This window comes from Fistularia commersonii, chromosome 21, assembly GCF_037954325.1.
Source record: "Fistularia commersonii isolate RoL2024-O1a breed Wild chromosome 21, RoL_Fcom_v1.0, whole genome shotgun sequence".
Lineage (NCBI taxonomy): Eukaryota > Metazoa > Chordata > Actinopteri > Syngnathiformes > Fistulariidae > Fistularia > Fistularia commersonii.
The window spans coordinates 15278403-15292787 of record NC_141304.1 but is presented as its reverse complement, the minus strand read 5'-3'; the positions used below and the strand labels follow the sequence as shown (position 1 = coordinate 15292787).

The 14385-nt window shown below is 48.8% G+C and overlaps 1 protein-coding gene across 2 annotated transcripts in view; it reads right to left on the bottom strand.

Moving 5' to 3' along the window:
• Window positions 1-14385, bottom strand: part of quob (quattro b) — a 28719-nt gene that overhangs the window by 9779 nt on the left and 4555 nt on the right. For both annotated transcript variants that reach the window (XM_086168719.1, XM_086168720.1), the window contains exons 2-14: window positions 9763-9960; window positions 7128-8655; window positions 5740-5925; window positions 5531-5654; window positions 4571-4664; window positions 3761-3847; window positions 3561-3677; window positions 2435-2533; window positions 2199-2347; window positions 1954-2092; window positions 1370-1492; window positions 1099-1299; window positions 115-1007 (exon numbers count right to left, since the gene is read on the bottom strand). In XM_086168719.1, coding sequence (XP_086024845.1) covers window positions 115-1007; window positions 1099-1299; window positions 1370-1492; window positions 1954-2092; window positions 2199-2347; window positions 2435-2533; window positions 3561-3677; window positions 3761-3847; window positions 4571-4664; window positions 5531-5654; window positions 5740-5925; window positions 7128-8655; window positions 9763-9960 — 3938 coding nt within the window. The remainder of the gene's footprint in view (window positions 1-114; window positions 1008-1098; window positions 1300-1369; window positions 1493-1953; window positions 2093-2198; window positions 2348-2434; window positions 2534-3560; window positions 3678-3760; window positions 3848-4570; window positions 4665-5530; window positions 5655-5739; window positions 5926-7127; window positions 8656-9762; window positions 9961-14385) is intronic.

Genomic DNA, 14385 nt, shown 5'->3' with positions numbered 1-14385 from the left:
GCTAAATCTGTTTATTCTAACTGATTGGTATTTTCTGCGATCATGACCTCATGCTGAAGGTCGCAGTTTCCCACGCTTTGCCACGCTGTGCGTTGACGTAGAGGCGTTACTTACACAACATTGCCGCCACTGTCTTCTTCTGGGGTGAGTAATGTCAGATCTTGAGGGCTCTGGGCGTGGGAGGACGCGCATCTTTTAGCAGAACAAGCGTCCTCTTCATCGCGTTCTCGCCGCGACTCGGAGTCCGAGCGAGCCGACGGATTTTGGACGGGCTGCCGATTCGGTTCCGGCGGCTGAAAGGGATTCTGTCTCGGACCCAAAGCCGAAGCAAACATCAGATTAGCGCTCCTCGCACACGATCCCTCACTCAGGGACCGGCCCAGGGGTTTGTGCTCTGGAAACTCATGGCTTCTGCTGGTCAGATCCGCCTCACTTTGGTGCTCTCTCAGCTTCCACTCCACTTCCCGATGACCCCGGCCGTTGGTCGGACGGATTCCATTCTCAGCCGCTGCTTCTGGTGATGGCGGAGAAGGATATTCCCCCTTCTCTCCGCAGACAGGCTTTGAAGGAGGATTCAAACATTCAGCAGAGGAGTATTTACTTGTGTTCTCTGTGATATAAACCACTTGGCCGGGGTCGGTCAAGGAGCATACCGCCTCCCCCGAGCCGACCCTCCGCTTCCCTGTTTCTGCAGTTTGTTCTTGAGGGTGGGCGGCTTCGGCGGTCTGGTTCTTATCTAGACGTTTATTCTTAAGGCGCATCTCCTCGAGCCGCCGCCTCGCTTCTTGGCACCGGACACGGGCCGCATTCCAGGTTTTCATCGCCCCTGAGCCGCCCAGCTTCACAGCACCGGCCTTAGACTTAAAAGCATGGAAGTGCTGGGTGGAGAATTCCCCACCTAATTTCTCTTCATACATCTGCAATGTGCTTCGTCCGGCCTGGGCCAAGTCGCACCCTGGCTCTACCTGCTCCAAAAGCTGGCTGCATTCCTGAGCCAGGGTAGATGCCTACAGAGGGGACAAGGAAAGTGTGCTTGAAGGACGACGAGAAAGACATTTAAGAGCCGAGGAAGCAAAAGTAGAAGAGGCGAACGCAAACCTGATCACAAAAGCGATACACTTGCGCAAGCGTGTCCAGATCTTTGCGCCTCTGCTCCGCCCGTGACATGAAGCTCTCCGTGTTGCACTTTATCGCGTTCACCATGGTCCAAAGAGTATCTGCGACGGGGCTGGAGACGCCGCCGCCGCCCGTGATCCTCTCCGCTTCGGTCACCAGGGTGGAAACGCGCTGCTGTTTCTCCTGAACAGAATGGTGATGGAACGTTTAAATATTTACAAACAGCATGAGCGCCTCCTTCTTGTGTTTGTACCTTAGACTGAGCCAGAAGGAGGTCAATCCGCTGGCAGACCTTCTCCACGCATATCAGGGTATCTTCTGTCGGGCAAATGTCCTTCAGTGTCTCCTCCCCTTCCGACGTGAACCACGTCCCGGCCTGCAGGTCAACAGCTTTATTAGTAAAACCGGGGCGGCAGCGCGGCGCAGCGGTTAGCGACAAGGTCCCCGGTTGGATTCCAACAAGGTTTTCCAAAAACATGCAGACGGTTCACTGGAGAAGAAAGGGAATGGTATGTTTTGTCGGGTCGTCCACCGGCAGCTGGCGACTGACTGGACGACAGGTGCGATGGATCAAGACTCAACCAACAGTATTGATCGGTAACTTTGCCAACAAGACCAACGGTAGAAGCCATCTCCTCAATCTCCATCTACTTTCTGCTCTCTTACTCTTGGGACCAAGACATGTAGCCTGACATGGGGTCTTGTTTTTTTCTGGCATGTCAAGTTGTTGGACCCAGAGGACATGTTGTGCTACATGTTGTGATGTTCTGCACGTATTTCTGCATGAAAGGAGCGCATACCGCGATGAGATCGGATCCGTCGAAGGGTTGCCATTACCTCGCCGAGTTTCGATTCTGTCTCTTTAACCTTGAACAGGAATTCCAGCTGCTGAAGGGACTCATTGGATTTCATGACCAGGGTGTGCAGCTTCTCCTCCACCTGGTTGTACAGACTTGTTACTGACTCCAAAGCAGCTCTGCGAGGACACACAAACCCGTAAAAATCACGTTTATGGTTTTCTGCATACGAACCACCAATCATTTGTTGGTGGAAAACGCAAACGAAAGGAACGGGACGTAAACCTGAAGTCTTCGGACTGTGGAAACCTGAACTCCTCTCTCCTCATCCTGGCCAGGGCAGCTCCTCCCTCTCTTTGCAGGGTGACCAGGCGGGAGTCCTCCAGCACCTCCTTCATGGACGCCCTCTGCTCCCGGATACACAGCTGCACTTCCTGCAGCCGCCAGAGCGCAAAAGATCTCGACGGCCGTTCCGGGATCGGGACGCATCTTCATCAAGCGAGATCGTTTCGAAACGTCACCTGTACGGTATCCAGGATTTTGCTTTCATTGACCTTCTTGATGGCCCTCTGCAGCAGCTTGTCAGCCCCTTCCAGGTCGGTCATGAAAGAAACCAGTTTCTGAAATTTAATCAGTACTTGACGTAAACGGCATTGTAATGACCCCTTGATGGACCGCGTGATCTGCTCGGCGGCGGACGCGGAGATACAAGCAAGACAAAGGGAGCTTTGCGGTGCAACGTAAGATGGGACCTCAACACTACCAAGAGATACCAGGATCCCCAGGTTCCCCAGGGCCACCAGAGACCCTGGACATGTGAAAGGTCTACGGTTGTACGTCTCTGAGACGTCCAAATGATCGTACGCCTCTACATGATGTCTGAATCTCGATACGTAGCCTCTCGCCCGACGGCGGTCCGCTTGGCGGATCAATAAACCCCGTCTGTGGGACGTGACGGCCCCGTGTCTGGTGGCAGGGTTAATGTTTCACAGTTATAAAAAGAAAAACACACCCAGCGAGCGATGGGTGCTGGATCAAAAAAGTCCACGTCAAAAATAGTCCAAAAAGAAAGATGATCTCCGGTGAGCGTCGAAGGAACGTCACGCGAGAATACGTGTTTTCTTTTTGGAGCATTTTTGGTGTGCAGGTTTTTTCCCGACTTTACTCAGGGTTAATGTTTCATTCAGAGTCGGTATTCATAGATCCAAATATTTGGAAATCTCGACTTTCTAAAGCAGACAGTCGATATCAGGGCGACTTATCCGGACGACGAAAACAAAAGCTGACGGAGGGAAAACGCTCATGGATCGATTAAAATGGTTGAACCGTTTAGCGCCACATCAATCATCTCATAGCCAACGTTTTGATAAGAAGGGAATGTCGAAAATGTGGCGGAGCACATGACGGACCGGCTCCGATCGATGCGGCCTCAGCGGCCTCGGCGGCCGCCGGTAATTCCCGTTCCAGCGGACGATCCAAATGATCACTCACTCTTGACTCTGCGGCTTTCACTTCATTCTTCTCTGTTTAGAGAACCGGTCGAGAGCCGGCGATAAAAGAAACCAGATGTGCGTCCGTGAGCGATTTTTCAAGCCGAGCGAGTTCAGACCGAACGTTCCCGGACGGGAGTGTTTAGCCATTCGGTACCTGCTGGAATTGCAGCCAGTCGGCGTGGCTGTAAGTGAAGCTCCCGCCAAAGTCCGACGTCAGCTGTGAAGCCTCCGCCGTCTTGAAGAGAGCTTTCATGGACGTCACCGTGTCCATCTGGTCAAAAAGCACAAAGGGCGCATTTAAGGGGGAACGCCGACGCCGTCCGGCGATGAGGAAGGAGGCCTTCAATTTGTTACCTGCAGGCCCGGATGCTTTTCGGCGCGTAAACAGGCGTCTTTTTCGGTCAGCACCACGATGCTGTGGACGGCGTGGAGGGCTTGCTCCTGAAAACAGCAGAATCGGAATATTTTATCCAGGAGGGAAATCGCTTTTCGTCGAAAGCGGCTCCCGCAAAATAAAAATAAAGAAAAAAATTACGAATAATAAAAATTACATTACATTACATTGCATTTGGCAGACGCTTTTATCCAAAGTGACTTACAATAGAATAAAATAAAAATAAAATAAAATAAAAAGAACGGTAAAGGCCAAAAGAAATAAATAAAAATAAAGTATTTAAAAATATGTAACTTATATTCATGTGTATTTACAAGAACATGTATATGATTTTGTGTAAAAAAAATTTGTGTTGATATATAAAGGTACAAACATTGACTTCCCGTTTGTGAATGACATTTAAATCCCATCCTACTTCGTTTAAAACCTTCATTATCACATATGGAAATATAATCTTAAACACTCATCCAAAACAAAACATTCAAAATGGGTTCTTGATATTCATCTCTGACTGCTTTTAATAATAGATGATTCGTGCTTCAACAATGCTCTGTGACAAACCGCTGTCATAAAAGATATCATTACCAAATGTCAAAACTCCAAAGGATGAAGCGCGTGGCTTGAATCCTCCAAAAATGGAAATATAGCTCCCTCTAGTGAATTAATTAGAAACCCTTTTTTTAAATCCTCAACTTTGGTACCATCCTGGTTTCCTCTATTGGTGGGGATGTCACCAGTGTGTGTGTGTGTGTGTGTGTGTGTGTGTTAACCTGGGCCATCAGCAGAGCTCTGTAGAGGTTCTGCGGTGGAGGCTTCTTCCTGGCGTTGACCACCAAAGTCATTCCCAGCTCGCGCACGTCTTTCCTGACACAACAGCGATTGGCGTTGTTACATTCGCTCAGTCGCCGTCGTCCAAATGTAATAAAAGCTTACGTCGCCTCCCTCCCTCTGGCCGACGTCCACACACACACACACACACACACACACACACACATCGCTCTTCACACGACCCATTCCACACTTTGAAGCTTTCACACTTCCCTCTTAATGGTCTCTTCTTGGGTTACCATTGTGCGAGCGCCGCATCGGACATGCCTGCTAATTCTAGCGAGGCGCCGCATACCAGACACTTGGCAGCGAGCCTGGCGCGAGAGGGCCGCCGCGTCGTGGCTCTTCATCGCCGACAAAAGAAGGCCGAGCTATCTGCCGCGACGGGGCTTTTTTGGAACTTCAAACGCTCGATTGATGGCGGATAAAGACAAAAGCCGGTGAAGAGGTTGGATCTCTGGGAACGGGAGGCGTCGCACCTGCGCGACGAGCTCAGAGAAGAAGGAATTAGATGGAAAAAAATAGTTTGGAGCCATCGGGCTCGCTATGTTTCGGGAGCTTGTTTCAAAGTCTCCTCCGAGAGCCGGGACACTGTAGTCTACCGGCCTCTGGTGGACACGGGCATCGCTAGCAATATTCAAAAATGAAAAACACACCCGCTACCCGGTTGGGGACGAGTGCCGGATCCAAAAAAGTCCACTAAGTAGAGTTCGAAAAAATCCATGTTTGCTTGAAAGTTATCGGGTTAAATACCGCTCATGGTTCGTCCACGATGGGTTCATTGAAGAAAACGAATCCCCCCCCCAGTTAATAAAGGATCATTTATTATTTTTGGAGCGTTTTTGGTGTGTAGACCAAGATGTGACGATGGGGATGGGCCTGTAAAAGGTGTGTGCAGATACCTGGGTATGGAGTGGAGGTAGAGCAGCAGCTCGCAGAGGTTCTCGGCCGACACCAGAGGAGAAGCCCATTCCTTCCGGTCGCAGTGAACCTCCACCAGAGCCCGGCCTGTTTTGTCCCTGCTGCCTGGAGGAGCGGGGAGAAGGTCCAAGTCACCGTGGCTCGTTTCCGAAAGCGCGACGCAGATGGCCGGAGGGCGGACGCAAAGTACCTGGTAGACAAATGACGCCCAGTTCGAGCAGACCGCCGATGTTCTCGATGCCGGATTCCTGGGCCCGCGGGGGCCGAGGAGCATCGGCGTGGGCCGGAGAAAGAGGAGAAGACGTCTTTGTGCTCTGGAATCTGGCGTCCGGCCGGTCGGCGGCGGAGGGAATCTCGCTCTCGCACGACTGGGAATCTGTTAATACATGAAAACACGCTTGTTTCCCCCCTCCGGAGAAAGACGACCTCGCCAAGCAAACCGAGATCTCGTTGTTTGGAAGAACTCCCTTTCTCGACGGGCCGTTCTTTGTCGGACATTTATCTGCGGCAGAACAGAGGTATCATATAAACCTCCGGCCGAGACGCATTTCCAAAAATACCAACGGCAATTATCCAGCACTTTTGCAATAACTCCTGTCGGCCTTCTGTCAACATGAATTTACCCCACCCAGCTGTGCGGCTATGTAAAGCTCCCGAGCGCTGGGTAGGATCTCCGTAACAAAACACTGCCGTGGCCCGGCTACTACGTCTGGCTTTGATTTCAGACATCCTAATTAGACCCTCCTTAGAGCAAACAAAGCCTTGTCTGTGCTCCCTCTCTCTCTTTGCCACTTTAATAGTCCATGACAGGCACGTCTGCCGTCGGACCTCGGCGTGCCCCCGTAGGGCACGAGTTCGCATACCGGTGGGTGCCGGGGGGCGCAAAACATGGTCGGGCTCCGGATGGGGTCGGGGGGCCATGAGGATATATATGTTCGTTCCCTCTGCGGTGGCCGAGCATACAAGTCATACTTGATCGAGCGGACTTCGGGACAGCCGTATGTCCACAGGTGTCCTTCCCGTCCAAACGGTTTTAAAGTCATTTTCTGCGCATTTAAGCTGACTAAAAAAAAAAAAAAAAAACAGCTGCCGCTTTATTTTGTCTGCTACGGATACAAAACCCCCTTCTTCGTATCGCACGCGTTCAAAGAATGCTTTATTCTTCCCTTTGTGCCCGCTGGGATCGGGACCTCCCTTTGCGATGAGGCGCAGCACGTTATTTCCTCTCCCTCGCCCCGTCGGTAATAGGAGTGACGTGACGGCGGCGATAGCGCTGCAGATCACAGACGGCGGCGGGCGAATCCCTCGAGGAGTATCGTACTTAAGCTCCGACTTTTGAACTTTTATTCTAAAGAGCCTTTGTGAACGGCGAGCCCCCTCCCCGGCGGAGCACATTCTCCGAAGCACAAAAGGTCACGGCGGCGTTCCAGTCGTTGTGCTGTGCGAACACTGCTGGCCTTTTGACTATTGTGTAACCCATGATGATAAATGACAGTGTGCTGTGTGTCATAATCGTGATGTACAAACTTCCCGGTTGCGTTTTGGCGGCTTTACAAGTCGGGGTCGATGACCGCTCACCTTTTTTCGGGGGTTTCCATCTCTCTGGCTTTGGAGTGATCCGAGCCGACGGTTGGTCTCCCTTACTCTGCATCATGCTGCTAATTGTCTCGGGGCAAATATCGCTGTGGCTTCTGCTACTGGGTTTGCAAAAAAACGGACTCCCTTTTGGAGTCTCCGACACCGCGGACAGAGACCTCGCTTTTATTTTGTGCTTTCCGGACGGTTTCGCAATGTCCGCGCTCTGCTGCGCTTTCACCTCCTTCTCGCCGCTGGTCCCCGAAAGCACACCACGTAGATTGTGTCCTAACTGCTGGGAAATGAGTTTGGTCTGGACTTTGTGACTGTGGTTTAATCCCGGAGCTGCTTTCAGCACGATGGGCGGTTCCTTCATCACGCTCTCCGAATCGTAATTCGCAGGGGCGCGTTTGAGATCGGACGCGAAGGTGTCCGACGTGGGCTCGCGGCTGCAGCGTCTGTACTCTCTGGGCTCTTGACCCGTCCTGGGTTCGGTGCAGAAGTTGCAAACGGGTCCGTCTTTGTGGCTTTGACCGTCAAATGGACCCTTGGGTCTCAACCCCAAGTCCTCGCACAGACCGGCCTCTTCCAACGCCGCCAGGAGGTCGACGCTCCCCTTCTCGAAACTGACCGGGTTTCTCAGCGCCGCCAGATACGAGTCCCTGTACCTGCACTTGTCCTGTTCGGTTGGCTCGCCCTCTACCTTCTTCTGGCCGCAGGGCGTACCGGGCTCCTCTTCGTACTGGAGAGTGCGTTCGCAGAAAACGCTACTCCCCAGAGGTACAGGTGGAGGTGGTCGGACCGGTCTAAACAAAACAGACGTGGGCGGACTAAGGCGACCGCCGCGTTCCTCGGCGCACTCCTTCCCTTTAGCAACATCCACCAGGTCTACATAGTCACCTTCGGTCTCCGGGTTGATTCGGCTGTCCCAGGTGTTCGGGGAAACCCAGCCCACAGGTTTGGAGAACAACCTGGGCATTCGTTTTTCCATTTTGGAGGGTTTGGATGAGCAGTCCACGGGCCTCAAAGACGCCGACGTTCTCATATTGGAGGGAAGGATCATCGTCTCCAGAGGGAGAGTTGAGGAGTTAAAATGGGAGGGAACCGCGGTTTGCCGCTTCGCCTCAGGAGGAGCTTCCTGATACATGGACGTGAGTTTGGGCTTTTCCAAAAACTCCGGGATGGCGATGTCTGCCCATGGCAACTTGATCACTCCTTGCTCTGTGCAAAGCAGGCAGCGCGACAACGGCGTCCCGTGCCGTCCTTCGTTGACCTCCCGCACCCAGTCTTCGGTGAAGATGCAGGGATACGAAGTCTCCGGGATCGGGGTCTCCTCCACCTCTCGACGGCCCTCTTCTAGAAGGCTCTTGAGGACGATGCGAGCCGCCTGGTCGCCGAACGGCTCCACCTGCAGGTAGAAGTCGCCGGGACGCAGCAGCAGAGGGTTGACGGGCGCCAACTGGACCACGGTTTTGTCGTGGAGACAAAGAGGCCACCCCTCGCAGCGGAACACCACATCGGAGTATCCGGCCTGGAAAAAAGGCGAGCGCGGCGTGAGTGTTTCCCCTCCCAAGTGCTCGCAAACATCGATTCGCCGCCGCAAAGCTGTGACCCATCAGTCGTCACGGTTTCATTTATACAAAGCGTGACCGCATGAAGAGCGGCCGGGCGTGAACGTACGCTGTGGGAAACCGCGCCGCTGCGGTCGGTAATCGAAAAAACAAATCGAGCAATAAAAATACGCTCGTAAAGACGGCGACTGAAAGGTTTACTGGTTTTACGGCACGATGATTATTTGCAGAGGAGCGAAAGGTTCAAAGCGGTCAAAGCCTGAGAAACTGCGGACCAGGCGGTCCCTCATTCATTCGTTCATTCATTCATTCATTCATTCATTCATTCGTAACCCTCGGATTGGCTGTCGTCGTGCAGGAGGCGGGGCTTCACCCTGGACCGGCCAATCACAGGGACGCATGTAGAGACAAACATTCACCCTCTCGTTCACGCGTCTGGACGATTCCGGCTCGTCGTTGACCCTCCGAAGTGTTTTTGGACGGTGCGACGAATTCTGAGAACCCCGAGGAAACCGGGTTCTCAGGAAAAGTAAATACCGTCATGAGCCGCTACTTCTTTCGCACGCTTTGTACGCTAAGGCTTAAACAAGGGTGCGGCTAATCGATGGATTTTTTTGGGGGGCTAACGAGCTTCACGCCGCTAAAACATTTAGCCCGCTCACATCGGGCGATGAAATAACCGTGAAATCTCAGGCCGTTCGGAATTCCGACAGCGATGAAGACGACTTTTTACGGTTTTAGCACGCAGGAGGAAGACCAAGATAGCGATCGGCCAGAGGTCGTCATCCAAAGCATGGATAGAAAACGGATGGACTTTTTCTTGCGCTATTTATTATTAATCCCTTTCATCAGCCGTGTTACAGGCACTGTTCGTAAAAAAGAATTTCCAGTGCGTATTTGTAGATGTTACCCGTGTGTAAATATCTCGTGTTTTGTGCAGCCTATATATGTACACATACATTTATTTTGTTATTTTTCCCATTTGAGCGTCTCTTTGTGGAATGCATTGTATCTTATTCGTACTTGTATCATTTCAGAGTTTTTCAATATAAAGTATTAATACTCACACATGCCGCCTGTTGGACACTTTCCAGCAGGTGTTTGGAGGGAATGAGGAAGTCCAGGAGGCACCGCAGAGCATCGCCATGGTAACGCTCCTCGATGGTGCGAAAGAGCTGACAGAGGACGATGGGCGCCGTGACCTCGAACGGCGGGAAGAGGGCCGAGAGGGCGCTCTGGATGGACGAATCCAGAGATTCTGGGTTCTGGAGGGGGGAAAAATAACACAGGTAATCCTCAATTTGGGATATATATATATGTTTTTTACTTGTTTTTGTCATTTATGTTATACGTTTTAAGAATCAGCTTTATTGGCTAAGTTTATTGGCACATAGCAGGAGGTTACAGTTCCATCTGTGAAGGTGGACAACCACTCGACAACAGGGCATCTCTAAATACTATATACTATATACTATATACTATATTTCATTTAATTTCATTCATTGGTTTATTAGGATAGTGTACAATTACATTAAGCTGGTGTTTGTACCAGCTCGTGTTAGCTCGTAGCTAACTTCCATCTGTAGTCCTGGGAAGACAATACAGATGTAAAACTGTACAAATAGACAATATATACAAAATATACAAATAGACAATAATATAACCAAACAAGAAGTATTTTGCAAGTTGAAAGTGCAATGTATAATGTGATGTAATGAAATGTTGTGACATTATTAGTTTGGTCATCTGGGGGTTAGGGTTAGTATATAATATAGTATATAATATACTATACACTAAATACTATATGCGAAATACAGTGTACCAGATACTATATACCATTATATGACTAATAAATAGGCAGAGATTAATGCAGCTCTGTATGTACTGTATACATGACTTATATTATCTACAACCAGGATGTATATCACTGTGTATATAAACAGTATGTATATATTCTATAGCTTGGATGTCTATCACAATTTGCATATATATAGTGTGTACAGTGCATGTATGTAGTGTGTACAGTGTATACATACAGTATGTACAGTGCATGTATGTAGTGTGTACAGTCTATACATGCAATATGTTTAGTGTACATGTACAATATGTCTATCTTTTACTACAGTTAACGTCCAAGTCAACTTTATTGTCCGTACTGCATACGTGCACACACACACAGAGCATTGACATGGCGTTACCACGGTGCAAACATGCAAATAATTAGAAATAATTTGTCTCAGAGAACAATGAATGACGAACTATGCTGAAGTAAACACCGCTAGGTTTGATTTTTAAAGTGACAGCGACGTGTATCAAAGTATTTACAATATACATATATAATATGTTTATAAAGTACGTTTAGTGTTTATATACAATATGTATGCTGATGTATACAATCTACAGCAGCTCTGTGTATCTGTATTAGTACAGTGTGTATATTTTCTATAGCAGGGTTGTGTATCAGAGTGTGTACAGTGCATATATACAGTATGTGCAGTCTATAGATACAATTATTACTGTATGTATATCATTTTGTTCAGCAATGTGTGCACCGTGTATACAGTATATAAAGTGAGTAAAGTGCAGGGGTCGGCGCCCTTTAGCACTCAAAGAGCAAAGAAAACCCTGGGAATTTTGACATTTTAAATGAATTAACGCGGCATTCAATGGTTCTTTTTTTTGCCTGATGTTATGAATAATCAAAATATGTGTTGCATTTTTTTCAGTTCAATGAACAACCGCAGAAAAACCTAAATTATATTTCTGCATGCAAAAATACATTTGAAAATAAACAAACAAAGACGGGGTAAAAGTAACTTTTAAGCAAAATATTCAATGTCTATTTGAGTCCTTCTTGGATTTATGAACTAAAACATAAATTTAAAAAAAATAAAAAAAAGAAGCTGATTTAAAATGATCCACCAGCAACAAACCAAAAATGGCGTCAACCTTTGACTGGCGCGTGCAGCCGCTTATGAAGAGCCACCGAAACATTTATTTACATGTTACAAGATCGCCATGATCTTCAAATTTAAAATAAAATACATTTTAATTAAATATTCTAAATAATTAATTATAATTCATCATAATGTATTCATTATAATTATAATTAATCATAATGTATTAATTATGATTATAATTCATTTTAATTGATTACAATTAATTATAATTCATTATAATCAATTAAATCCAAATGACCACTTAGGAAACAACACTGATTCATTTTGACTTGTTTTAAGGACATTTCATCATTTTACATCCATTTTATTTACATCCTCCGTGGGTTCATACATTCGATTTTGGTGTGATTTTGTTGTCAGCACATTCAAAGTATTTAATGAGAATATTTTCATTCATGCAGTGTAAACATATATGTACAGGTTTTTGCGCTGAACAGCAGACGGTGACGGCGTGTGCCGACAGAAGGTCTCCATCAGTACTGGAGGTGTTACTGTATTGAGCTCGTACGATATTAGCGCGCGGATATTAGAGTCCGATTCCAAGTTTAATAACTGTTCTTATTATTTTTTGTCGGACTACACGACCAGGGTGTTCCCAGAAGAAAGGCTTTGCGGATCCGGAGTGACGGGCCGGGTATTCGTCTCGGTCCGATAAGCCCGTCTGACCCGCTTTGGAATGCCGCATCTTCTGTAAGTCCGAAAGAAAGAACGTGACTGCGGTTAAATTGAAGCGAAACCTGCAGCAAAAAAGATCAAGCTGACCAAGATCTGAATCCATCCGCCGGAGAATAGCGGGGATCAAGAGAGGCCTGTTTGAGCAAGACTAATCAAAAGCCTTTTTGAACTGTATCTGGAGAAGATTAAGTCTGTCCTCTCTGGGTATGTGCAACTTGTCTCATGTCTGGCCAGGATGCACTTGATTTAAGCTGCTGTCTCCGTAGCCGGCCGGGGTCGGCGTCTGATCTCATTTAAATTGACATGAAAAGGAGAACAAAGAAGGAAAAGCGCCGTATCCAGGCCGCCGTCGTTTAAAATTACACGTCGTCCACGGGCGGGTGGATTCCGGACGTGTTTCGAGGAATCGTCCGGTGTCGGAGATACGTTTGATTCGTTTGGATTTGGGAATTTACAAAATCTAGGTAAGAAAAGCGCTCGGTCTGCGCGATGCAGAAAAGACAAATGCTGATGTGACGTTTTGTCATTCCTGGAAGCTCCTCAAGAGCTTGAGATAAACTGTTGTCACGTCAACCTTACAGTTATTGTATCAATAAATATGACTATAAATCTAAATAGACTATTTGAAGACGTCCACAAATAAATAGACAGCAGAGAACAACATCGAGGATAAGAATGGACAACACGGGCCGCGGCTCCTCGCACCATCTCAACCATCTTTAGCTCTTTTCCATAGGAAGTCATAAGTGCTCTGTGATTGGTGGAACTCATAAGCCACGCCGTTAGCGTATCCGTCTTCTGGACTGCGGAGCACCTGCAGCCACTCTTCAGATGTTCTCTTGCGATATAATGGACAGAACGTAAAGATGAGGAGCCACCAAGAGGTGTTTTGGCCTGCAACCCCTCACAGAGCTTTCCAAGGCTTGCAGAGGAACGTCAACATTTTGGCGTTAGCTAATGGCCAACGGGGGTCTTCACAGAGCGAAGCAGTTCAGGGAGAAGGTAAAAACACCTCAACCATCTGACAGTCCAGCTTCCACCTCCAAGATGTCCACATCGCTGGTTTGCCTGAGCGTCGAGTACCCGTGGGAACGTAGTTCTTGGGGTCAAATTCAGGGTGGGACAGTCCGTGGAGTTCTTTGAACCTCCTGGTCCCAAAGAGACCGGTATGCTTCTCCGGCGGGAAAAGAAACTCCATATACAAATGTATCTCTGCAGTCGTCATCTGAGTCTCCAGTTGGGAACTCATCGCGCTCAAATTGGCCGTTGGTTAAATCGGCGTCCGTTATCGGTGCATTTCTTTGCGGTCGTTTTCATACTTAACACCATCGTGCTGTCGGCGTTCCTTACAGTTGACTTGTACTAAATGCCCTTTGTAATGAAAACAAAGACCCTCGCCTGAGGTGACAGTTCAACCTCAGGACTTGACATGCATTTTGGATCAGGACAGGTCTTATCCACCGACCGCAGCAGGCGTTCTATTCATGCGGCCGGTTCACAGTATCCTGCTGGCTCAATCTCCCTCACCCACAAAGGAGTCTGTTTTTAGCCCCTTCCTCTTTTCTGTGGCCGGCCAGAGCGCGGCCCGAGGTAAACACCGGCGCCGCGCTCTTCAAAGACCTCACACTGGCCGACGCGGGGACCGTTCGCCGGGTCGATGCCGATCCGAGGACCTTGGACGTCCATGAAACAAATGCTTTCAATTTTCCGTCTGTTTTTCCAAGTGCGGCTCGCGGCTATTGAACGCGGCGGCGGCGGCGCATGACAATACGCCGGGGTTTCGCCGAGGCGCCTTAAGTACCTCTAAAATAAGCCGAGCGGGTTCTTTGTATCTCCCGCGTGTCCTCATTTGAAAAGAATGCTTCCCCTTTTCTCTGATTCCGCACATCGACGACAAAGGCTCTTGAGGAACGGAGAACAAAACACCTCGGAGGCCGGCTCCTCGGCGGTAATGCATCACAGCTGTTCCTCTCCGACTGCTGCCATTCACTTCTCCAGCGATCCGGGAACCAAAGGTCGCATTTGAAAAGCACGCCGGAGTTTCTGCGGAAAGTC